This window comes from Micromys minutus, assembly GCF_963924665.1.
Source record: "Micromys minutus genome assembly, chromosome: 9".
NCBI lineage: Eukaryota > Metazoa > Chordata > Mammalia > Rodentia > Muridae > Micromys > Micromys minutus.
In genome coordinates this window covers 61,656,597-61,680,705 of record NC_137978.1, presented here as the reverse complement: position 1 = coordinate 61,680,705, position 24,109 = coordinate 61,656,597, and the positions used below count along the sequence as shown (strand labels likewise).

The window sequence follows — 24,109 nt, the reverse complement described above, 5'->3', positions numbered from 1 at the left end:
CTGGCTCACTGGTTAAGAGCACTGACTGCTCTTCCAGAGGTCCCAAGTTCAATTCCCAGCAACCACATGGTGGCTCACAACCATCTGTAATGGGATCTAATGGCCTCTTCTAGTGTGTCCGAAGACAGCTACAGTGTACTTATATATAATAAATAAATCCTTAAAAAAAACCTAGTGTACTTACACACATGCAGGCAAAACACTCATACAATGAAAATAGGCAAATGTCTAGGAGGAACAAGCTAACTGACTAAATGTGCAATGTTGGACCTCCAAACACGAGATGGCCCTAGCATCTTCTTGACTCTGGTTGAGTCAAGCTGTTTGTGCCTAGCCAGTCATAGTCAAAAACCCTCTAAGGCAAATTCTACCTGTTTTCTCAAGAGGCGACTTGGACCTGCCTCACTAAGAAGAACAATGTGGCTGGCAGCGACTGTTCAACAACTTTAATCCCAGCACTCACCAGGCAGAGGTGGGCAGATCTCTGAGTTGGGGGCCAGCCTGGTCTACAGAGCAAGTTCCGGGACAGCCAAGGCTACATAGAGATATCGGTCTCAAAAAACACTTTGCGCACTAAAATCAGCCGTACTCTTTAAAACACCCAAGTTAGTGTGATTTATAAACACACAATCTGCAAAACATTCTTAAGCCACACAGACAAGCACTTGGTTTTCTTGGTAAATAGCACAGACAAGGTGCTGGGAGATAGCTCCGTGGATCAAGTGCTTGCCACATAGGCATGAGGAATGGTATTCAGATCCCCAGCACCCACAGGACCCGCCTATAACCCCAGCCCTGGTAGTGCAGACAAGGGATCTCTGGGTTAGAGAGAGACCTACTGTGTCTCAATATGTAAAGCGAAAAGCAATTAAAAAAGACATATGACATCAGCGTCTGGTGTGAACATGCACACACAGACAGACAGACAGACAGACAGACATAGTCCGATAATAAAAACACCCAAAGTTAGAGGCCAAAGGACTTGGAGTTCAAGGTCATCTTCAGCTATAAAGAGGACTGGGGGTGGGGATGAGGTTATATTTTCTCACTTCGGTCACAAAAAGCACTGGCTTGTGACACTGCATCATGAGAGGCCCAGTTTCCTACAAGGTGATCATGTGTTCAAACATGGCAGAGCCAGATTTGACCCTCTAGGGGCTCGTGGCTTGCAACCTGTCACCAGGGGTGGGCTGACTCTGTGACAGTCTGGCTCACTGGGACTGAAGAGCTGCACTGAGCCCTTCATGTGATGAAATGACAGCGGCAGGGGACACTGGAGACTTACCCAGGTTGGAAAAGAGTCCCCAAGACTTCTCCCACCTAAGCTCCAAGGGAGGGCCATGAGGGAGGAAGCAGGAAGTGCCTGCCTGGCCCTGCAGGAGAGGGACAGCAGGGTGCCAGGGCTAAGGGGGCAGGAGACTAAAAGCAGAGACACCCGCCCCATGGGAAGACAAGAAGCAAGGAGCTGAATGGAGCTATAGTGTGGCTGCTAGCCTTCTGCTGCACAAGACAGAGAGGAGGCTAAGGAAAATCTACAAAAGAGGGACTGGGGAGACCGCCCTGTTGCTTGAGCCCTTGCCTTACAAGCCTTCAGACCAGAGTTCACTATGTAGACCAGGCTGGAAATCAAGCACAGAATTCTGCCTGCTTCTACCTCCCAGATGCTGAGCTTAAAAGCCTGTGTCACAGCCAGGCATTGGTGGCGCATGCCTTCAGTCCCAGCAGTAAGGAGGCAGAGGCAGGTGGATCTGAGTTTGAGGCCAGCCTGGTCTACAGAAAGAGTTCAGGACAGCCAGGGCTACACAGAGAGTTGCTGTGAAATAAAGAGCTTGTGCCACCATATCCAGCTCTTTACTCTTACACTATGGTGAGAATGTGACATGGACAAGATCCTGGGCTCCATCCCAAGCAACAGCAGCAGCAACAAACGCTATCCAAACCTCCCTCTCTTGTCACTAAGACCCTCACAAAAGGTCAGACCTAATTTCCCAAAGTGCCTTCCGATCACACTCACACACTTTTCCAGGAGCACACACGCCAGCGCAGTGACATTAACTGAAGGTGCTACGTCTCCAGTCTGTTCTTCTCAACATTAGATTCATCCTGCCAAAGCAGGGCAGGTACCAACAGAAACCAGGACAAGTCCCACGATGACCTGTGACCCTTACAGTCACCTGAGCTTCCTACACAGTTCCCAGTGTCCTCAGGGCTCTTCAATCCCATGAGTGTACTGTAGTTGGTGTGCTGCACTGGACAGGGTCTGGAGACTGGCTGCAGCAGGTAAGGTTTGCATCACAGCCCCTTGTACAACTGGACCCCAAGCACTGCAAACAAAAGTTCACGCAACACTTTCTGGATGTTCCCACAGGTGACAGGTGAGGAGCTCAGGAAAGGCAGGCCTTAGGAGTTGAGGAAACCAGAAATCGCTCTCTGAGTTTGGCGGGAGGCTGGGAAGGGCCAGGTCATGGTGGCCCTGGTGTCACAGGATTCTTCTGGGTGTTGGCTTTCCTTCTGTCCTGACCCAGGCCAGCCTCCATCGGAGATGAAGGAGCCCCACCCTGAGCTACAGAATCCCTGCGATCGGAACAGGCTCTCTCTGGAGTCCAGAATACCCAGAAAGGCCACAGAAGATGGTGCCGTCTCAGGCAACTGGAGATTGTTGAGTCAGGTGGGTGGGGTTCGGTTTCCTCTGAGCTCCTGCCTCAGGCGATGGCTGCTGACTTCACAGAGCAGCGGCTTCCCAGGAAGAGAGGTGTGAGGTGTGAAGAGGAATCAGGGAGACTGGAGTTGAGACAATGCATCTCACTCAGGTGTCTGTCTCTGAAGCCGGCAAAGGGAGGGAGGGAGGGAGGAAGCTGGAAAACCCTCTCATTCCTGAGGACAAGGGCAGGGAAAATCAAACCTTACTCTGAACACCTCAGAGTGGCAGGGAAGAAAGGTCACCCACTGCCTGGGTGGCACAGCTCCCGACCTCACCCTGGAGGCTGAGACAGTTGGACTGACTCAGTGGCAGCATTGGCAGGGCCATCTCTATGTGGCTGTCACAAACTTCCCAACCACAGGTGTCACCTAGAGAAAGTGGCAAGGTTCCTCAGCTGAGTGGGTAAGTTCTCCCCAGTGCCTCACCTTGGGAGGAAGCCAACCCTGGCTCATCGCCCGCAGCTGAGACCACCAGCTTCTTGCTTTGCTTTGGCACTGTTCCCTTACTCAAGATCATCTCATGGATGATTGCTAAGTCTCTGAATGTAACGGAGAATCTCCGTGCCGGGCTACCAACAGTCTCTTTCCGTGCGTGCGGCTCCTGGGTGCTTTAGGGAAGGTTGGGGTTTCCAACATAAACCCTGCAACCACTGTTTCTAAACTGCTTTTTCAGAATCAGCTTGTCTGTCTAGCTTCCCATTTGCACCACGTGCATGCCTGGTGCCCTTGAAGACCAGAAGAGGGACCAGAAAAGGGCATCAGATCCCCTGGAACTGGAAGAGATGGCTATGAGCCACCTTGTGGGTACCAGAAACCAAACCCAGGTCCCCTGCAAAAGCAGCCAATGCTCTTAACTGCTGAGCCCTCTTTATAGCACCCCCCCCCCGCCCTGTGCACTTTCCTATAGAATTAAATGGGTAACATGCAAGGTGCAGATCCCGACAGTAACTCATGGAACGGTTCCATGTCGATGTCTGCACAAGCTCTTATCGGCAGGCGGGCGGGCGGGCGGGGCTTACAGTGCTGACTACAAACCTAGTTATCCCACAAAACACAAGTTATAATTTCCTTCACTTCCTATTTTAGTGCTATCAGAAAATACAGGCCAGGATTTGACCTTTCCCTCCTCCTTTATCACCACCACATTTGTCTTGAATTTAAATAGGGCAGGGCACTGTCTTGAGCCGGTAACTAATAGTCCAGTGGCATTTCCAAGTCCTGTGTGGTTTTGGTCTCTGACCTTCACGCACAATAGGAAACTTTATCACACGCAGTTCCAAAAAGGCCATGGGGTATTGAAAACCTGCTGACATTCATTATCTATGCAAAACCCTTACCAGCTGCTTCCCTAAGTGCTCACGATGGCTGGCTATGAGCATCTATAAAGCAAGAAAGCCTAGTCTGAAAATCAGGATCCTCTTCTCCTCCCCTCTCTCTCCTTTGTTACTTATGTTCCTATGATACCAACGACACAAAACTAGCGCTCTGACAAGCCCTTGTATTACTTGCAAAATAAATGTAACGCTCTTATTCCGTATGCTCTAAATCCCATAGCTGCTCTCTAAGGGACCTATGGTGCTCACAAAGGCGGATTTGCGCGAGACGAAGCTGGACCATCTGATGGTTGCTGCTGCGGAGGAACCACACGGTCGGCTGGTTCCTGTCTTTAGAGGAGACGGGGAACTGCAAGAGCTGGCAACCAGGCTTCACATGGACAGGTTCTCTGCATGCTTCAGGCAAAGACCAAGGGCAAAACTTCAGCTACGGCTCGCTCAGTGCCAAGCACGGGCCTGAGCCTCACTGCCTCACTCAGCTGAGATCCTGAACGCGTGACGAGGCTTCCTGGGAACACGTGACGAGGCTTCCTGGGAACACGTGACGAGGCTTCCCCATAAACCAGGACTGAGAGCAGGATGGGAGTCAGGGACAGGCCAAAGTAAGGCCAGGAGGACTTACCATGTGTTGGTAGCCTCCTCAAAAGGGCTCCGAATCAGGAAACCAAAGGAACCCAGACCCTCCTCCAGCCACCTTTCAAAGGCTCTGTCCTCACTGGCCTCCCTCCAACCCATTTGTCATATTGAAGATGACACGAGGCCAGACTGAAGAGAAGGGATGTGCAGGGTCACATCACAGGCAGCAAGGTAGATGGAATGGAGGAAGGACGAAGCCTCGCACCAGAACAGACAGAAAAGGGGGCTGGCCACACTGACACTGACAGGTATAGGGCCCTCCACTGAACCCTCAGCAGACAGGCAACATCCACACCGTTGGAGGTGCCCAGAAAGAAAGCCAGGCTGGCTGGTGGAAACTTGAGAAACAAAGTCACTTGAAGAACAAACGAGGAACTCGAAGCTGCTTGGCTGGAAGATGGGAAATGCTGACGTGCCGGCACAGGCAAAGCACAAGGGTTCCCTTTGCTGGCTGACGTGTGAAAATGAAAATGATTCTGCCGGGGCTGGAGATGGTTCAGGGAGCAAGGCACGCGCTGCATTTGCAGAGGACCTGAGTTCAGTATCCAGCACATCAGGTACCACACAAGTGCCCGTAACTTCAGCTCTGTGGGATCCAATGTCATCTTCTGGCCTCCTTTAGCACCCACATGTATGTGGGATGCATTCACATTCACATTCACACACACACACACACACACACACACACACTAATAAAGATTAAAAATACATCTTCCAGCCTCATCTATAGAGGAAATTCCAGGTCAGCCAAGGTTACACAGAGGAACCCTTTCTCAAGGGTCGGGGTGTGTATTGGGGGAACCTTTTTAAAAAAACAAACAAAAAATATTTCTGCCACTTCTGAAACTTTCTCAATAAACTAATGGACACAACACCATCCCTAGTGCCTTACAACTAGAGGGGGAAAAAAAGCAGCCACATAAATGTGAATTCTCAGAGCAGCACTGTTAAAAGCATCAAAAGGTGCCGGGTGAGGTCCACCCAAAGGGAACATCAACAGATGCTGTGATTTTAGAAGTAGTCCTTTCTGCCATCATGAGGTGACATGGAAGGAGGCCTGTCACTGCCGTGGAGACCCAAAGAATGAGACAAGACAGAAAAGAAATACTGACCATCTCAACCCTGGGAAGGTACAGGCTACCATGCATCTGGAGTCCTTTAATTAAAATAAACTTAAAAACGGTAAACCAGGCTACACAGAAGACAGGTATGTACAGGTATGTTCATACCTGTGTTATACCACCCAAGACTATATAAACACACTCGACACTCACGCAGTGATAAGATTGGCTAGCCACACATTCCTCATAACTCCCATCACTGAACAACACTTGAGTGATTAGAAAGAGAAAAGAAACCTGAGCCAGGGCCAATAACAAGCCATCCCTACCTCTCAGAAGCCATGGGCTAGAGGGTCAGAGAATTCAAGACCGGCTTAGTAAGGCCCCCAAAAGAAAACAAAGCCCCTAAAGCAGTGGTTCTTACCCTGTGGGTCACAACCCACAGGGGTCACATGTCAGATATTCTGCATAAGTATTTACATTATGATTCGTAATACTATCAAAATTATAGTTGTGAGGTAGCAAAAAAAAAATTCTGTCGTTGGGAGTCACAGCATGAGGAACTGTATTAAAGGGTAGCAGCGTTAGGAAGGTTGAGAACCACTGCTGCCCCAAAACAAAGATATAAAAGAGGTTAGTTATTTATGAAACAAAAAAATAGAGCTACATCAACAAAATCAAAGTTGGTTCTCTGAAAAGATACAACTAACAAAAAAAAGAGACAAACTTCCAGACAGGCTAAGAAAAGGGATTCCTGATGGTAGAGACGTAAGAGAGGAAGGACTGGAGAGATGGCTCAATGGTTAGAGCACTGGCTGCTCTTCCAGAGGACCTGAGTTCAATTCCCAGCAACCACATGGTGGCTCACTATCTTCAGTAATGCCCGTTCCAGAGGATCCGATGCCCTCTTCTGGCCTCCAAGGGCACTACATACATGTGATGTACAGACACACACACACAGGCAGAACACACACAAAATAAAAATATTAAAAATAATAATAAAATAAAGCTAGAAACATTTTTAAAGAGTAAACGATTTGTAGACATAAGAACAAAGGAATAAGACAAACAATTATTTGCCCACAATTTGATGAACTATAAGAAATGGATCAACTCCTTGGAAGGCAAGATCTGCCAAAACTCACACAAGAAATACACAAACCAAACAGATGACAAAGAAGAAAAACCCAGTGATTTTGTGCATATCAATAAGTTGTTAAAACTCACAATTCTGCTCTATAAAAAACACCATGTGGAAAGATGGCTCAGCGGTTAAGAGCACCGGCTGCTCTTCCAGAGGTCCTGAGTTCAAATCCCAGCTCCCACCTGGTGGTTCACAACCATCTGTGATGGGATCTGATGCCCTTTTCTGGTAAGTCTGGAGACAGCTATAGTGTACTCATAATAAATCAATCAATCAATCAATCAATCAATCTTAAAAAAAAAAGAAGATGTAAGACAAGCCACAGGCTGGTAAAGCACATCTACCGAAGGTGTCTCACATAAAGGACTGTCGCCCGAGATACACAAAGGACTCATATGTCTCAATAAAAAGCCAGGTGCAGCCAGGCATAGTGGTGCACATTGTTAATCCCAGAGTTTGAGAGGCAGAGGTAGGAGGATATCGGTGAGTTTGAGGCCAGCCTAGTCTACATGATAAGTTCTAAGACAGCCAGGGGTACATAGTGAGAACCTGTCGATGGACGGACGGACGGACGGACGGACGGACGGACGGACGGACGGACGGACGGATGGGTGGGTGGGTGGGTGGGTGGATGGATAAGCCAGACGCACCTGTAGCCAGAGCTCGTCAAGAGACTTAGGCAAGAGGATCATTGAGATCAGATGTCTGAGACCAGCCTGGACACCAAATAAAGAGCTCACCTCAAATGAAGACAAGGGCAGGAGCTCAAGGACAAGAGGACTACTCAGTGAGAAGATGAATGATTTCTTTATTTTTACTATTATTGTTTTTTATTTCATGTGTGTTTGTGTTTTGCATGTATGTCTATGTGAGGGTGTGAGTTACAGTTTTGAGCTGCCATGTGGGTGCTGGGAATTGAGCCCGGGTTCTCTGGAAGTGCTCTTAACCACTAGGCCGTCTCTCCAGCCCCCAGAATGAACAATCTTAACACAGGCAGGCAAAAGACAAACAGAATCCTCTACAGACGGCAAGGTGAGTAAATGTGTGAACACATGTTCCTTGTGTATGCTGTTGACCTGAACAACAGTGAGATGCCATAAACAGACCAGTTAACAGAACAGTCAAGTGCTGGGGAAGGTACAAGCAGGGACTCTCAGGCACTACTAGTGTGGAGGCAAAACACTACCCTGAAAGACACCGGCAGTTTCAGCCAAGAGACACCCTGATCCAGTGCCCTTGGTACTTACCCATGTAAACCAAAAGCGTGTGTCCACATAAACACAAACCTGAAAACCCAAGTTCAATCTCTAGGGACCCACACAATGGAAAGAGAGAACCAAGCCCTTCAAGTTGTCTTCCGACCTCTGCATTTGTGGCACGGCACACATGAGCACGCGCGCGCGCACACACACACACACACACACACACACACACACACACACACGTGAATGTAAAAGAAATTGTCCCTATTACATTATGTAAATTTTGTCTCAATTTAAGAAGAGGTGCAAGGGATTTACATGGAATTAATAAAACTGCATACATACTTAGTCTACTGTTCAAATACTCTCACCCCAGGTGGCTATTGTTTCTATCCTCACTTCAGAGATAAAAATCTGGGTCTCAGAGAAGAGCTCACAGTAGGGAGTGGCCACACCCAAACTCCTCCTGTGGGATGCTCAGGCAGAATTCGGCCAGTGATAGTATCTTCCAGCCTCAGAGGCAGAACAGGCCCTCCAGGTAAAGCTCCCTGACGAGGAGGGCTCCCCTGGAGACAGGCAAGCTAGTTAGGGCTCACACTGAAGATACCACACAGGGCAGCACTCAGTGAAGCCACAGCATATTTTAGGCACCTGCCAATGCTGCAGCCACAGGGCAAGTGAGCACAATCCAAGTTCCTGAGATGTCAACCCATGTAAATGCCATAGAGGTTAAATACAGTGTACTGGTTATGCGAAATACTTGGGGGTGTGCTGGGAATGGAACCCAGGGCTTTGCACAAGCACAGCACAAGCTCTAACCCTGAGCTACACTGCACTCAAACCTTTTGTTTGTTTTAAGAACTTTTTAAAATTTACATGCAGGAGCCAGTGGAGACCAGAGGGAGTCGGATCTCCTGAAACTGGAGTTCTAGGTGGTTGTGAGCCACCACAGAGGCGCTGGGAACTGAACCCAGGTCTGCAGCAAGAGCAGTTGGTGCTCTTAACCTCTAAGTTGTCTTTCCACTATTCGATCTTAATCTGCTAGTCCTGGGCTACAAAAACCACTCACAGAGGTATCAACCTCGGCTACTTCCGGTGATGTGTAAGCAGCATGTCTTCTGAAGTTCCTTTTACTTCTAGAATTCCAGGACTGCAATGCAGTCACTGAGGGTTTGTTTTTTTAATTGTTGCTGTTTTTTAGACAAATTAGTAGATTTTTCTTTTAAAGCTTAATGGTTTTGAGTACTTAACATCCTAATGGAATACAATTCCAGGCCTTTATCACCTGTTCAAATGGGCAGGCAAGCTGCCAGCTTTATAAGTAAAGGACTCTCTCTCTCTCTCTCTCTCTCTCTCTCTCTCTCTCTCTCTCTCTCTCTCTCTCACTCTCTCTCACACACACACACAATCACACACACAATCACACAATCACACAATCACACATACACACTCACACAGAGCAGTGAGGACTGGGAAAAGCACCATCAGGGGAGCCAGATGTATAGAATGTTGTCTAAGCAAAACCAAGTCACTGGTCGTATCAAGGATAACACCAAAACACCCTAGGGTTAGCAGTTCATGTCCTTTCCCACGGGCACTGGGCAGGTCCCAAGGGTGGAACTGTCCCCGGGTAAAGCCTGACGCCGAGAAATCCCAAAAGATTTCTCAGGAAAATAAAGCAAAGAGCAAACACAGGCTCCACTCACCACAGCTTTATAAAAAGCAGCCGCTTTACAGCGACAGCAAGGGGCCATCCCGGGAGGGGAAACAAAGGTGATGATTGGTTAGTAACTGTTCACAACTGAGCTGGAGAGATGGCTCAGTGATTAAGAGCACTGGCTGCTCTTGCAAAGGACCAGGTTTGGTTCCCAGGACCCTCGGGGTGGCCACAACCTCTGTACCTCCAGTTCCAGAGGGCCCTCCAACATCCTCTTCTGGCTTCCACAGGCACTACATGTATTGCTGAACATACATACACATACATACATACACACACACATACACACATACATTCAGGGAAAACACCCAGACATAAAAATAAATTAATAGATCTTTAAAAGAAAATAAATGCAAAGCATGGTAGTGCACTTCTGTAACTTCAATACTTGAGAGATGAAGGTAGGAAGGTTGTGAGTTCAAGGTCATCCTCTGTGAGACAAGTGGACAGTGCCACCATACAGAAGAATTGGTAAGGCCAAGCCAGCCTAAATCCTAGGAAATTTCAGAATTGAAAATAGTGGGTGTGAGGTCAGCTCCCTGGCAAATTACATTAACACAAGTTCTACAAGGCAGAGACAGGTGAAACTCTGTGAACTCAAGGCCAGCCTGGTCTACAAAGCAAGTTCCAGGACAGCCAGGCCTATACAGAGAAACTCTGTTTCAAAACAAAACAAAACAAAACAAAACAAACAAAAACCATAAACAATCACACCAAGTCCTAAAACCCTGAAGGGTGGTAATAGGTTCAGCTACATCCCCAGAGTGTGGTCTGGTCTGGTTTGGTATCAGGTCTACCCAGTCTGGTCTCAAACTCCTGAACTGATATGATCCTCCTGCCTCAGCCTCTGGCTTGCAGAAACTACAGGGATGGGCCTGGTACAAACAGCAAATAAAGAGCTCCCTACCTCCCAAACGCTGGGATTAACACACCGAGCAGCCATGCCCCACACTACATGAATGAAACACTTCAAGTAAGTCCAACAAATGTCCAACAACATGGCCTAATGGGCATCCCATTAGGAAGACTTCCTCTTTGAGAGCCAATGGACAGAGGGGAACCTGCCTGTCGTCACTCCAGCACTGAGCACAGGGGAACCCATGGAGAAACTGAGGACACAGCTCAGGTGGTAGAGGGCTTACCCAGCACACCCCAGGCTAAACCCCAGCATTGCATAAATCCCTCAAGGTGGCACTGTAATCCCAGTACCAGGGAAGGAGAGGCAGGAAGATGGGAAGTTGAAGATTGTCCTCAACTATAGTTAAGTCTATAGTCCGAGACCAGCCTGGGACGCAGACTGTCACCAAATTAAAAAAAAAAAATTTAAAAAGGAATTATGTAAAACACACTTTACATTTTTAGTTTTTTATATGCATAGGTGTTTTACTTACATGTATGTCTGTGTGAGGGTGTCAGATCCTCCGGAACTAGAGTTGCAGACAGCTGTGAGCTGACACGAGGGTGCTAGGAATAGAACCTGGATCCTCTGGAAGATCAGCCAATGCTCTGAATCCCTGAGCACAGTTTAAATTTTTATACAGTTTAATCTCTCCAGGCCACAGTTTGTTTGTTTATTTATTTATTTATTTTGGTGACTTGCTCATTTTTATTTTATGTGTATGTCTCCTGCCTACATGTATCCCTGTGTACCGTGGGCATGCATTACCTACAGAGGGTGTTGGATCCCCTGAAACTGGAATTACAGACAATTCTTAGCCAGTCCCGGGAACTGAGCCCAATTCTGCAAGAACAGCCAATGTTCTTAGCCACTAAGCCATCTCTCCAGCCCCCATCTGTGTTTTAATTTTCACATGAGTGTGCATGGATGCATGATGGTTTGTGTGTGAGTGGGGGCATGCGTGCACAGCCCATGTGTGGTCAGACTCCAGTCAACAGGTCTCCACACCAAGCACCTTTACCAACTGAGCTGCCCAGCTCCAAAACACACTCTTTATCTTTACTTTGGTGAAACACTTCTACAAAAGAGTAAATCTGATTCTTATAGATTAAATAATTTAAGAAACCCAAGGGACAGCTTCAAACAGCAATTCTTAAGTTAAATCCTTTAATACAAACTCTTAGGTACATTTGGTCAGCCATGGCTTTATGCAATGTACACTAATAAATAGCCCTGAAAGGCAAGTGAGGTGGCTGAGGATCTGCACTGGGGAGCTGGAGACACAGGTTTCAGAAAGGGCCAAACAGTCCTATAGCAGACAGACTGCCTGACCTGATCCAGGGGCACCAGGAGGCTCTTCCACTCCCTCCCCCTGAGACCACAACAGACAGGCCGTTGTCTACCTTCTTACCCACCCTGGTGCGGAATCCTCTCTCCACCTTCTCAACTCTTCACCCCATCTCTTCATCATACACGAGACTTGGGAGGAACCCATGTGATGGTGTAGGTGTGTGGCTACACTGTTTTCCTACAGATCTACCTCACTCTTGCTTACTACTGTCTGAGTAACCTGTAGTCAGAGGGTGTTGAGGGCCAGTTTACGACATCAGGATCTGAGTGAGGAGAGAGAAAATACACTCCTGGCATCTAGGAGAGATTTTAATGGACTAGACATGGCTTAATTTTGTCAACATCGGCTACTCTAGCCAAGGTGCCATCACCACTTTCTGCACGAGCTGCCTCAGTTTACCAGTGTATATTTGAATTTCTAGAAGAAAATTCAATCAGCTTGTAGGCAGGATTGCTTGAGTCCTAAAGTTCAAGTCCGACCTCAGACAATATAGTGAGACTCCCCCTTAAAACTGAAAATCAGGACTGTTGGGCCTGTATGGTCTTTAACCCAGCACTCTAGAGTCAGAGGCAGGCAGCTCTCTGTGAGTTCTAGGACAGCCAAGGCTACACAGAGAAACCCTGTCTCAAAAAACAAGAGTCAGGACTGTTCAGAAGTTACAACTTCTGCCCCATGTCCTTAGCTGCTGCTCTATTGCCGCTAGTTTCAGCTTGACACGGAAGCTCGGCCTATCTCTCCCAGCCACCGGTCAAGCCTGCACCATGTCTGCCCAGCCCAAGAGCCATGCTTGCCTTCATGTTGCCCCGGGCTATGCTCATTGACCAGGGTTGCGGATCCCACAAGCAGAAGGTGGCCACTCATTCAAGCTGAGGGACAGGGGGTCTCCAGGCTCTCTCTGCCTTTGCCACATGCCAGACGCAGACCTAGGATCCCATACTGTGACTGCTGCTCTGTATGCTTCCTGGTCTCTTCCATGAGAAGGCACAGGATGAGACCCAAAGCCACAGGGGACATGGACCACCAGAGCTCCGGTCACACAGAGATCGAGCTCACCCACCTTCTGCATTTTCCAGTCACAACCAGCTCTGACAGGCCATTTCCACCACTGCAGTCTGGCTGCTACCAGCTCTGACATCGCCAGCCTTGCCTTTCCCGTTCTCAGTGGCTCACTGCCCCCTCCAAAACAGGGCGCTGGGGACATCCGTTGGGCTGCTCATTCCACATACTGATGGCATCCCTGTGTCTGGTCACTGCTCTGATACTAAGGCCTTGACGTCAACTAAAGACACAGGCATACCTCCCATACCTCAGGCCTTGACAGTACCTCCTGTAATTAGAGAAAAGCAGCGCCACTCAGACCCCTCACCATCAGCAGCACGTTCATTTTATTCTGTGTATGGACTACTTGGGTACCTGATGGAAACGGAGGAGGACATCAGCCCCTAGAGTCACAGATAGCTGTGAGCATCTGTGGGTGCTGAGAATTGAACCTGAGTCCTCTACAAGAGCAACAAATGCTCTTAACCACTGAGCCATCTCTCCAGCTCCTATAGCTTTTTTTTTAAGGGTCAATAAAACTCAACCAGTTAGATAAACCACTATGTATCACTGACCATGAATGGCCTCTAAAACTTTTCACTGAGACAAAGACTGATACTGCAGCCCACATTACTAAAGCCGGTAGAACTGGAGCAACATGACATTGTCCAGGACTGGGGATAGCCCGATGGCAGTATCCTTGCCTACGACACACACCCAATTCATACGGAGAAGGCACCTAGGTTTTTATTGGTCCTTATGCTATTTAGGTAGACAGAAATATGAGTTCATGCGCCAGAGCACACAGTTGGAGACTGGAGAACAAGCTTCAGAGCTCGGTTCTCTCCTTCCACCGCGGGCTCCGGAAATTCAGGCTTGTGCAGCAAGCGCCTTTGTCCGCTGATCCATGGTTTTCCACCCGCAGTCAGAGTCTCTATCACTGCATTCTGCTGTGATATTTCATTTTCTGTGCATGAGTGGGTTTGCATGCATGTACTGCCTGCAGAGGTCTGAGGGCACTGGGACTGCATTATGGATAGAGATGAGCTGCCAGGTGAGTGCTGGGAACCAAACCTGAGCCACCTCCCCAGCTCCCAGGTTTTACCTTTGCAATAGCGGAGATCACTCATACAGAGCACGTCCTCTAGCACCAAGCCACCGGAAGCAAGAATTACTGGTGGTTGTGAGCTGCCCGGTAAGAATGCCAGGAACCAGCTCGGGTCCTCTGGAAGAGCAGCAAGATGTCTTAACTGCTGGACTCTCTAGCCACAGGGTCTTTATTTGACATTTGAGACTCTGAAGTTAGATGATGCGTCCTAATCATCCTTTTGCTAAGCAAGCACATGAACTCATACACCTGGGCAGGGCCTTTTTAAACCTTTGCCAAGCAAAACAACAACAACAAAACCGCTTCACCAAGGATTCACAGAGGAGTGTGAAGATATTTACAAATGCTCAGGAAAAGATCAGCCCTCACCAACTCGGGTTTATAACCTTCCCTGAGGATTTCTGAGCTGCCCAGCCGTTAATGCAGCGCAGTGACAGGGCTCAGTCACAGAGCTGGCTACGGCTCTTGTGCCAGCTCCCACCCCACTGTTCTTCCACAGTTTTTACCCAGGAGGCCGGGAATCATAGTCAAGTCCGTGTACACAGTTCTTACTCATGATAAATGTTTGAGATGCAAGGCAGGAAAAAGAGATGACAGAGGATTAGCCGTGAATTTTCATGACCGTCCTCCTAGGTGCTAATTCCATATGCAACACGGAACTGGCAGGAATTAGTCAACATATTCTAAAGGTAAACACAATCTGTCTGACACGGGGTTTTAATCCCTCCAGTCACGCAGCAACTCCACTTGCTCTGACTGTTTCTGATGGACTTAGAATGACAGGTCTCTGGTAAGGTGATGTGCACACAAAGGGGCGGCCTCCATTCTGAGGCTGTTAGAAAATAGAAGACGGGAGTCTCCCATGAGGCCAGATCATCAGCTGGGAGGGTGGGTATGCAATGGCTGGGGAAGGAGGCCAGTGGAAAGTTAAAAGACCGGCCAGGGTGATATAGTGAGTTCTAAGCTGGTCTGGAACACACACACACACACACACACACACACACACACACACAATTTCAAGTGTGGCTTGGCCTTAGAGTACTCACCTAGAATGCACAAAGCCACACTCGAGTGTGAATGTGTGAATGAGGGGTGTGTGTATCTGCTCCCATAGACTGCTGTGACAGCACACACCAGTAGTACAGGCAGAAGGACCAGAAGTATCGGAAGAACTTAGAGTAAATATCTTTTATTTTAAGGGGGTATCAAAATGACAGTTACTTTTTACTGAGTTTTAAATTGCTTTTGAATCTAAAAATGCATCTCTCAATGTTTTATACCAGGATTAAAGGCTGGGTAAATAGGGAACATTAATCACAGAATAAAATCAAAAGACCAGACAAAATAACTTAATTTTTTAAACTCCGGTCTTTGGTTAGCATAACAATGAATGAGCAACTGTCATCTACCTTCTCACCAGCTGAAGCCTAAGGCTTTATGTGTCATTTTCAGCCCCTTCATGAAGCTCAGCCCGACTCGGAAGCCTAGACCCACACTCTGCATGTGTCCCCCACGTGGGCTGGCTCCACCTCAGATCACCAAGCTTCAGAACTTGGAAGATGCAGGGCCACAAAGCATTGGCCTCTTAGAGTAAAAGGTGACAAAGGGCCAAAAGCTATGACGCCAAGAAGGAAAGAGTGACAGGATACAGTGTAAAGGAAATTGGAGCAGGAGAAAAAAAAAAAAAAAGAGGCTTTGTATCCAGAGCCCTGGGGGTGGGGAGGGGAGGAAACCGGTTAGGTGAAAGCCTCTTTGCCCCAGTAAGAACAGACAGCAGCTGAAGAAGCTGTTGGAGCAGAAGAATCCTCCCTTGGGCAACTGTGAAGGCTGCAGGCTGGTGGAAACTCTGAGTAAAGTCAGGTTAAACCAAAAGGATCGTTGGTAAAAACCTGGGGTCTCTCTTCTTGGCGGCGGGATCAGAGAGAGAACCAGTGAGAACCCCAGATACTCAATCAGTTCAGGCCAGGTTGAGCTACCTGAGATTTGAAGAAAGGAAGAAGAGGAGGAAGAGGAGGAGGAAGAAAAGAGGAGGAAGAAGAGGAGGAAAGGGAGTAGGAAGAAATGGAGGACTTAGCATAGGACCTACAAATCCCACTCCTACATATATACTCAAGAGATCTAACGACACATCCTCAAAATCTTATATGTAAATATTCATAGTACAGAAAAAGCACTAAGCATGGGCTGGAGAGATGGCTCAGGGGTTAAGAGCACTGACTGCTCTTCCAGAGGTCCCAAGTTCAAATCCCAGTCACCACATGGTGGCTCACAACCATCTGTAATGGGATCCAATGCCCTCTTCTGGTGTGTCTGAAGCAACAGTGTACTCTTATACATCGGATAAATAATTTTTTTAAAAAAGAAAAAGCACTAAGTGGATGCAACCCAATGCCTCCCAACTGATGAATAAATACATAAAATGTAGCACAGTGGAGTACTACTTGGCCAAAGTGTTTAATGAACTTCTGACCCAGGCTGCGACATTGATATATCTTGCAAACGCACTAATGGGTGTGGTCAGTAAGAACACTGGCATGCCGTGTCCAGAAAATCCAGACAGAAAACCAGTGCCTGCCAAAGTCACTCCTGTGACTGCCACTGCGCACAGGGTCTGGGATGGATCCGATTGTGGCAAGGGTACTTGTGAATTTATGAGTATCACCACCACCAAATGGTATGCTTTAAAGGGTTACTTTCAGGTTCCATCTCAGCACTAGGAGTGCAAGCCTATATATAATCCCAGCATGCACTGGGGCGGGGGTGGAAACAGGAGGGTCAGACATGCAAGGCCAGAGGTGGTGGCATATGAGGCTGTCTCCTAAGGGGTGTGTGTGTGTGTGTGTGTGTGTGTGTGTGTGTGTGTGTGTGTGTAATTAATGTGCCTATTCCTGGGGTGGAGAGAAATGGAGACATTTGGATTCACTGGTTAGTCAGGCTAGCCAAATGGTGAACCCTGGATCACAAAACAAGCTGAAGGGCAAAAGAGAAAGATATCAGATGTCAACCCCCCCCCCCACACACACACATGTAAATTTTATGGGTTGTGAATTATACTTCCACAGTGCTGTTTCAAAGGGACTGATAGGACGTAGCTTGCTGGCAGGGCACTTGCTGAGCACACACAGGGCCCTGAGTTCCAGCTACAACAGAATTATCAGTTAATTGTTTTACTAAGTAGATATGGGAATGTTGACTTTCTCCTGACCTCAAGAGGCTGACTGTTTACTTCACACATATGCGATGTTGAAAGGGTTAAACAGAGAAACTGGGAAGAGACTCAACGGGAGCTCTTGGGAGCTGACCCAAAGCAGGTGACTGAGACAATGCCCACCTCTGATGAAAAAAGGCACAAAGGAAAACAGACCTTCTTTTGGTACATTGCCTGCCACACTCTTCCTGCTGGGGTTCGGAGTGGAAGGGAGCTGACCTTCAGATGAGTTCTCAGGTTTTTAAGTACGTATCTATATCTATATTCAGTTACTTTGAAGTAATTGAATCTTTGCTGAGAACCTTTTTTTTTTTAAGCACTCAGCAAGGGATCCTGTGAAAATGTCTGCTCTAATAATACCAACCTAAAGCTAGATAAGATGGGCAAAATCACAGTTAAATCCCGGACACAAAGGGCAGGACAATTCTGCACCACTAAGTTCATTGCTGTGGTGGCTCTTACAAAGATGTTCAGGGAGGGGCTGCCACAGCATGTGGCTCCCACCTGTGGCCTTTTCATAGGCTCTGCTTGTGTCTAAAGGGCACAGTGGCGTTTGTTTGCTTTTTCTCATTTTTATTGAATAGTCCCTGTATTTATATTTCAAATGTTATCCCCTTTTCCCCCACTCCCCTTGCTTCCATGGAGGCGCTCCCTCTCCCAGTAGAGAGAACATGACTGCATAAACCATCTTCAGTCTACAGCACACATTCCCCACGTCCTGCGTAAGCTGCATTTTACAGGAGAATCAACATCTTAAATTTCCATTTGCAAAGATGGATTCCTTTTGAGAAACTCCGTTCCCACCAAATCATGACCACGGGGAAAGCAAGCTAGAGTGTTCTGCAGCCTCAACCCAAATACGTGAGGTACAGTCTTCTGGCACTGGACTGGAACTTGCTGCAGGGCCCAGGCTGGCTTCAAACTTGTGGCAATCCTCCTGCTTCACCCTCCTCAGTGCTATAATTACAGGTATATGTCACCATGCCTGGTTTGTTTTGATTTTAAAGATTTATTTATCTTTGTTACGTGTTTCACCTGCATGTCTGTGCACCACATGTGTGCAGTACCCCTGGGGACCAGAAGAGGGCACCAGATCCACTGGAACAGGAATTACATATGGCTATAGGCCTCTGGGAACCAGACCTAGGTCCTCTGCAGTAGTGAGACTCTTAACCACTGAGCCATCTCTCCAGCCCTCGGATCTTTTTTAAGTGGTTTTCCTTACTATATGTATGTATTTTGGCGGGGAGCTTGCAAGTGTCCTGGCTCATGTATGAAGATCAGAGTACAACTTGAGAGAGTCTATTCTCTCCTACCATGTGGGTCTCCAAGAGGCACCTTAGGGTCAGCTGTAATGGAAAGTGTCATACCCATTAAGCCACCCCACTAGTCCTGTCTCAGTTCTTTTAAATGAAAATTCTATCAAGAAAAAGAAAACCACCTTTTCCTATCATACAAAACAATTGAGAAAATAATGCAATTTGTTTATCTGTTCCAAACCCACGCCCCTATGGCCCAAACTGGCCTGTAACTTTCTGTGCAGCCAAGAACGACCTCAAACCTTATTCTTCTGCCTCCACCTCCCCAGTCTCCATAATGACACCTGGGTGATAACACTTCTTTTCAGCTTTGTTAGAAAATAAACAATAAAACCATACTTCAGATTCACCGTTTTAAACAGACTTGAAACTTACCCAGCTACTGAAACTTGTCACAATTATAGCATCTTCCAACTTCAATAAGAAATTATATATTTCACAAAAATGTCATTTAAGGCTACATTCTCACATACATAAATAAGTCGCTCTTGTTGGCTTAAAAATGAAATTACAGGCCAGGCAGTGGTGGTGTACGCCTTGAGTCCCAGCACTTGGGAGGCAGAGGTAGGTGGATCTCTGTGAGTCAGAGCAAGTTCCAGAACAACCAGAGCCACACAGAGAAATCCTGTCTCAAACCACACAGTCCCCCCCCCCCAAAAAAAAATTTATGCCAGAGATGGCTCAGCAGTTAGGAACACTGGCTGCTCTTCCAGAGGACCTGAGTTCAATTCCCAGCACCCACATGGTAGCTCACAGTTTATTTAAGCAAAGGGGAAAAAAAAAGATTTTTAAACTATGACACACTAAGGATTTTATTAACATTTACATTAAACATTTTATTAATTCTTTTGCATTTACAGGCCCAAATAAATAAAGTGTTTGACTAAGGATAGTACTAAATTCTGTATTTAAATAATCCCCGCCACCTCAAAGTTATTTCTAAAAACCTATTTAGCAGGGGCTATTGAGATGGCTAGATGGTATGTTTCCCTCTCCCCAAATTAAAAAAAAAAAAAACGTAATGGGGTAAACGCTATGCAAATTGAGCAAGTGAAGTAGAGAAAGGGAGAATAGGGGTTGGGAAGACAGACAGACAGACAGAACGACAGAGTACTTCCAGTAGAGGGGTGAGGGGCAGGAGACGCAGTGCAGCATGCATTTATTTCTTCAGCCATCTGCAAGACCCCAGCCTCAATCCTCAAGTGGGTACCTGTCTCTCTAGAGAAACTTCAGCTGTCAATCAGGATAAGGAGGAAAGCCTAGGTGCTCCTAGTTTACGGCTTACTGTTGGCATCTTGATTTTGAAGTAAAAAACAAAGAATACAAACAAACAACAACAAACCCCCTAATATTTCAGTTTGGGGCTGTGTGAAATCTCGCTGGGCAGTGGTGACACACCTTTAATCTCAGCACTCAGGAGGCATAAGTGGAAGAAGGATCTCTGAATTTGGGGTAGCCTGGTCTACAAAGCTGGTTCCAGGTCAGTCGGAGCTGTTACACAGAGAAATCCTGTCTCCAAAAGCAAAAAGAGAAAAGAACGAAGGAAGGAAAAGACAAAGAAAAAAGCAAACAAACAGAAACAGTGAATCTTATATTCATGTATCTTTCTTATTTCAATTCTCAGTTTCTGTTTCCTGATGATATCTCCCAGTCTCCTCGGCTGCTGTAGACATGACCATTCAGGACACGCAGAAGAGACTTCTATATTTTGATTTACTTGATTTTTTAAAATAAAGTGAAACTCTAAAATACTCTTAAAACAAAACGAAATGGACTAGCCAGACAGGAAGTGCATATATGTAACTTCAACAATGAGAAAAAGAGCTCAGAGAATCACAAAGCTCAGGGCCAGCCTGGTCTACACAACAAGTCCCAGGCTACAGAGAGAGACTATCTCAAAGATGGGGGTGGGGGGCAGATTTTTCAAAAGACAACTAGTAGTTGTAAGACACAATTTTGTGTTAGGATAGATATCATTTCTCACTGTAAGTCTGCGTGTGACCTTCATGTCATTCATAATCATCAAGGCATTTAGATGACGAACAGCATCTTATGCCATTCCATATAGCAACAAGAAACAAATGGGAATACTGAAGGGGCAGTGTGGGGCAGTGTGGGGTAGCGGGGCTCAGGAGCAGAGCGCCTGCCCAGCTACAGGCCTTGGGCTCCGTCTCCAGCACCAACGCTGCAGGGAGGACTCAGATGTTCACTGAAATAATGAGCCCAGGGAAAGTGCCTCCAGAAATTGCATATTTACATATAAAACTCATTTGTAGCATTTCAAACTGAAATTGTTTTATTAGCATGTCATGGAATATTCATGACCACGCAGGCTGGGGGGATAAAAAACAACTAATGTAAAAAGAAAACTGATGTTCAAACATTTTTACTTTGAAGACGTTGGAAATTTCACATTCCTCTCAGCCGTGAAGATGATCAGGTGAGACTGAACCGTAGTTTACCGAAGTAATTAAACAATGAGAAGCCATGTAGGTAGGTGTAGGGACACGCTTTAAAAGCCTTAAAAGCAGAGATTCAAGCAAACAATGCTATTACCAACTCAACCAAATATTACCTGAACTGTTTCCAAATTACCCATTCCAGCCGCCCCCCACTTCATGTATGGATTTGTTTTTTTTCCCCCAAGAGAAGCAACATTGACTTTTTTCCCTCTTCAAACCAGGCTTCAAAACTCATTTCATACTTGGTTTGATGAAACTTTAAAAAAAAAAAACCCCAAAATCAAATGGTAATTAGATACTTAGTGGCAAGGAGCTGAATTTGACAAGAATGGACAGAATGTTCTAGATGAAATAAAAGACGTTTTCAGTTTATCACCCTCTGTGTGGCACGTTGGAACAAAGGATGCTTTGCCCTCTTCTGCCCTTTTTGTGAACACAACTTTCCTACGTCAGGCCAAGGAGAAAAAGAATCTTTTTTTTTTTTTTTAAAGCTTGCAAAGTTATTGTGTGACCATCTCACCCAGACGTCTATCAATCCTCCTCCTACAAAAGCTCTTTTGATTCCCAAAATATACACTCGAAGAAAATAGATTCGAGCACTCTACAGACTGTATACCTAGAACACTTTACGACCAGGGAAAATGTTTATGGTTTCAAGTTCCATTCAGAAACCTTCATCTGCAATGCGTAAGCTTTTTTTTTTTTTTTTTTGGTGGCAACCTCGGTCAATATCAGAAGACAGGTAAAACGTTTAGTTGAAGTGCACGAAGATTTAAAACAATCAGTTAGCAAAGAAATGTTCGCCTCCTACGCTCCTAAGGGATTAGCGGGGCTGTCTGGTTTCTGTGGTGGTCATACAAGCCTGGTACATTACTCTGAGTAAAGCTGCGGGGGCTAAACACTTCGTTCACACTGGAGGATGAAAAGTGGTCACAAACACCTTCTTAATTTCGTCTTTGGGCAAAAGGGTGGGAAGGGAGCGGAGTTTTTGCCTCTCCTACTTCCGAAACCGCGTTTAAAGGACGCGGGGAGGAGGCGAAAAGGGGCGAAGTCGTGGTGTCCACCTAGCCGCAGCAGAGAACCGGGATCTTGGAAAAGTGATGCGGAGGAGTGGAATCTTATGTAAGCACACACCAAAATCCGTGCATGCATCCCTAGGCCGATCACCCAACACACGTACACTGCACCCCACCCGGGGGGCGCACCCCCAGCCTGCGTGCGCTACTGGAAAATGAGCTGACCCCCCAACCCCACCCCCAGCGTCCCCAGATCTCCCTAGACCGTCACCTCAACCACCCTGAGGCTACAACTAGGACAGTCAAGGCCCAGGTGCCCCGCCCGCGAACGAAATTGGCTTTCCCCAGGCATCTGCAGCGCGCGCCAAGGTTCTCCGGAGCTCTTCTCTGAGCGCCTGAACCTGAACCTCACGTAGCGAGCGGGCTCGATGTTCCGCACTGAGCCAGGAGCCCCGCGCCCAGGCGATCAGTCCCACAGTCGGGTCGGAACCCCGAGCCACAGCAACACTAACGACCTCACTGGGCACCGGTCCCTGTGCTCTGACACTATTCCTGCACTGGGTCCTGCACCTGTGCACCTGATAGGATCTGGGCCCCGAACCTTGCCGGAGATGATTTGCGCACTCGGATCCCAGCCTCGCCCAATACCACGCGCGCACTCGGACCTGAACCCCGGGTCCTGCACGACTCCTGCACTCTGCCCCCTCCTTGCACCCGGTTACTATTCCCGAACCCGGACCCCCAAACCTTGCCCAATATGATTCGCGCAATCGTATCCGAGCCCTGGGCCTCCGCACGATTCCCACACTCGGACCCGAACCTTGCACAATGCGCGCGCTAGGACCCGAACCCTGGGCTCTGGCACGATTCCCGCACTCGGCCCAGAACCCAAAGGCCCTGCAAGACTGCAGCACTGTACCCACCTTGCCCATAACCCCGCCGCCTCGCACGACTCCCGCACTCGGCCCCCCACCTTGCACTCGAGCACGGTTCCCGCACCCGGCCCCGACCCCCGCATGACTCCTGCACTCGGCCCAACCTTGCACCCGGTTATGGCTCCCGCACCCGGCTCACCGCGCCCCGCCGCTTACCTCGCGCGGCCCAGACCCCGCCGCCGCACAGCAGCCCCGCCAGCAGCAGCCGGACGGCCGGGGCCAGCGCGGGCGCAGGGCGGCGCAGCATCGCTCGGGCTCGGGGCGCCGCGGCCGGCCCGACGCGGAAGCAGCAGGGAGTCGCGCGGGACGCCGAGAGGGGCGCGGGCAGCCCGGGGCCGGCGGCTGGGCGGCGCGGCGAGCACCGGGCTGGGAGCGGCAGCCGCCGTGCTGCTGGGCCGCGCGCGCCCTCCCCTCGTCGGCAGCGCTGCGCTGGAGGCGGCGGCGGCGGCTAAGATGGCGGCGGCGCTCTCTCTCGGGTCCGGCGAGGGTACCCGGCCGGGGGCGGGGTGGCGGCGGGCGGGGCGGGGAGGCAGAGCGCGCGCGCGCGCTCCCCGCTCCGCGGGTGCGCGAGCCCACAGGCTGAGCTTTCGGTGCGCGCCTGCGGGGACGCGCCGGGGAGGGTTGGCCCGAGAGCAGTCGGGAGGGACCGGCAGGACGCGCCCCCTGCCCGCGGCCGCCCCGGAGCATCCACTCCTCCTCCTCGCGCGCGCCCCTGGACGCTGCACCTGGAAGCCCCCCCACCCCCCGCAAGGCTCTTAGAGATCTGCGCCTCGGTTTCCGAACCTAAGGACTTGTTCTTCCACCCCCTAGGACTGCAGATCCATGGGCCTCGTAGCTCCAGCACCTGGTCACTTCATCCAAGCACCTCAGTGACCTCCTCTGCCGAGAGGAGGTGATGAGCGGAGCTTGTGGGGTCCGGAAAGGTTGCAGGGACACAGTCCATCCCCAAGAGTTTGGTAAACAGCCTGGGGCGGCTGTGC

The 24,109-nt window shown here is 48.5% G+C and overlaps 1 protein-coding gene across 3 annotated transcripts in view; it reads right to left on the bottom strand.

The window, feature by feature from the left end:
- Window positions 1–23,598, bottom strand: part of CLSTN1 (calsyntenin 1) — a 59,348-nt gene extending 35,750 nt beyond the window's left edge. For all 3 annotated transcript variants that reach the window (XM_080921214.1, XM_080921216.1, XM_080921215.1), the window contains exon 1: window positions 23,286–23,598. In XM_080921214.1, coding sequence (XP_080777340.1) covers window positions 23,286–23,376 — 91 coding nt within the window. In that variant the 5' untranslated portion in view covers window positions 23,377–23,598. The remainder of the gene's footprint in view (window positions 1–23,285) is intronic.
- Window positions 23,599–24,109: the final 511 nt, after the last annotated feature.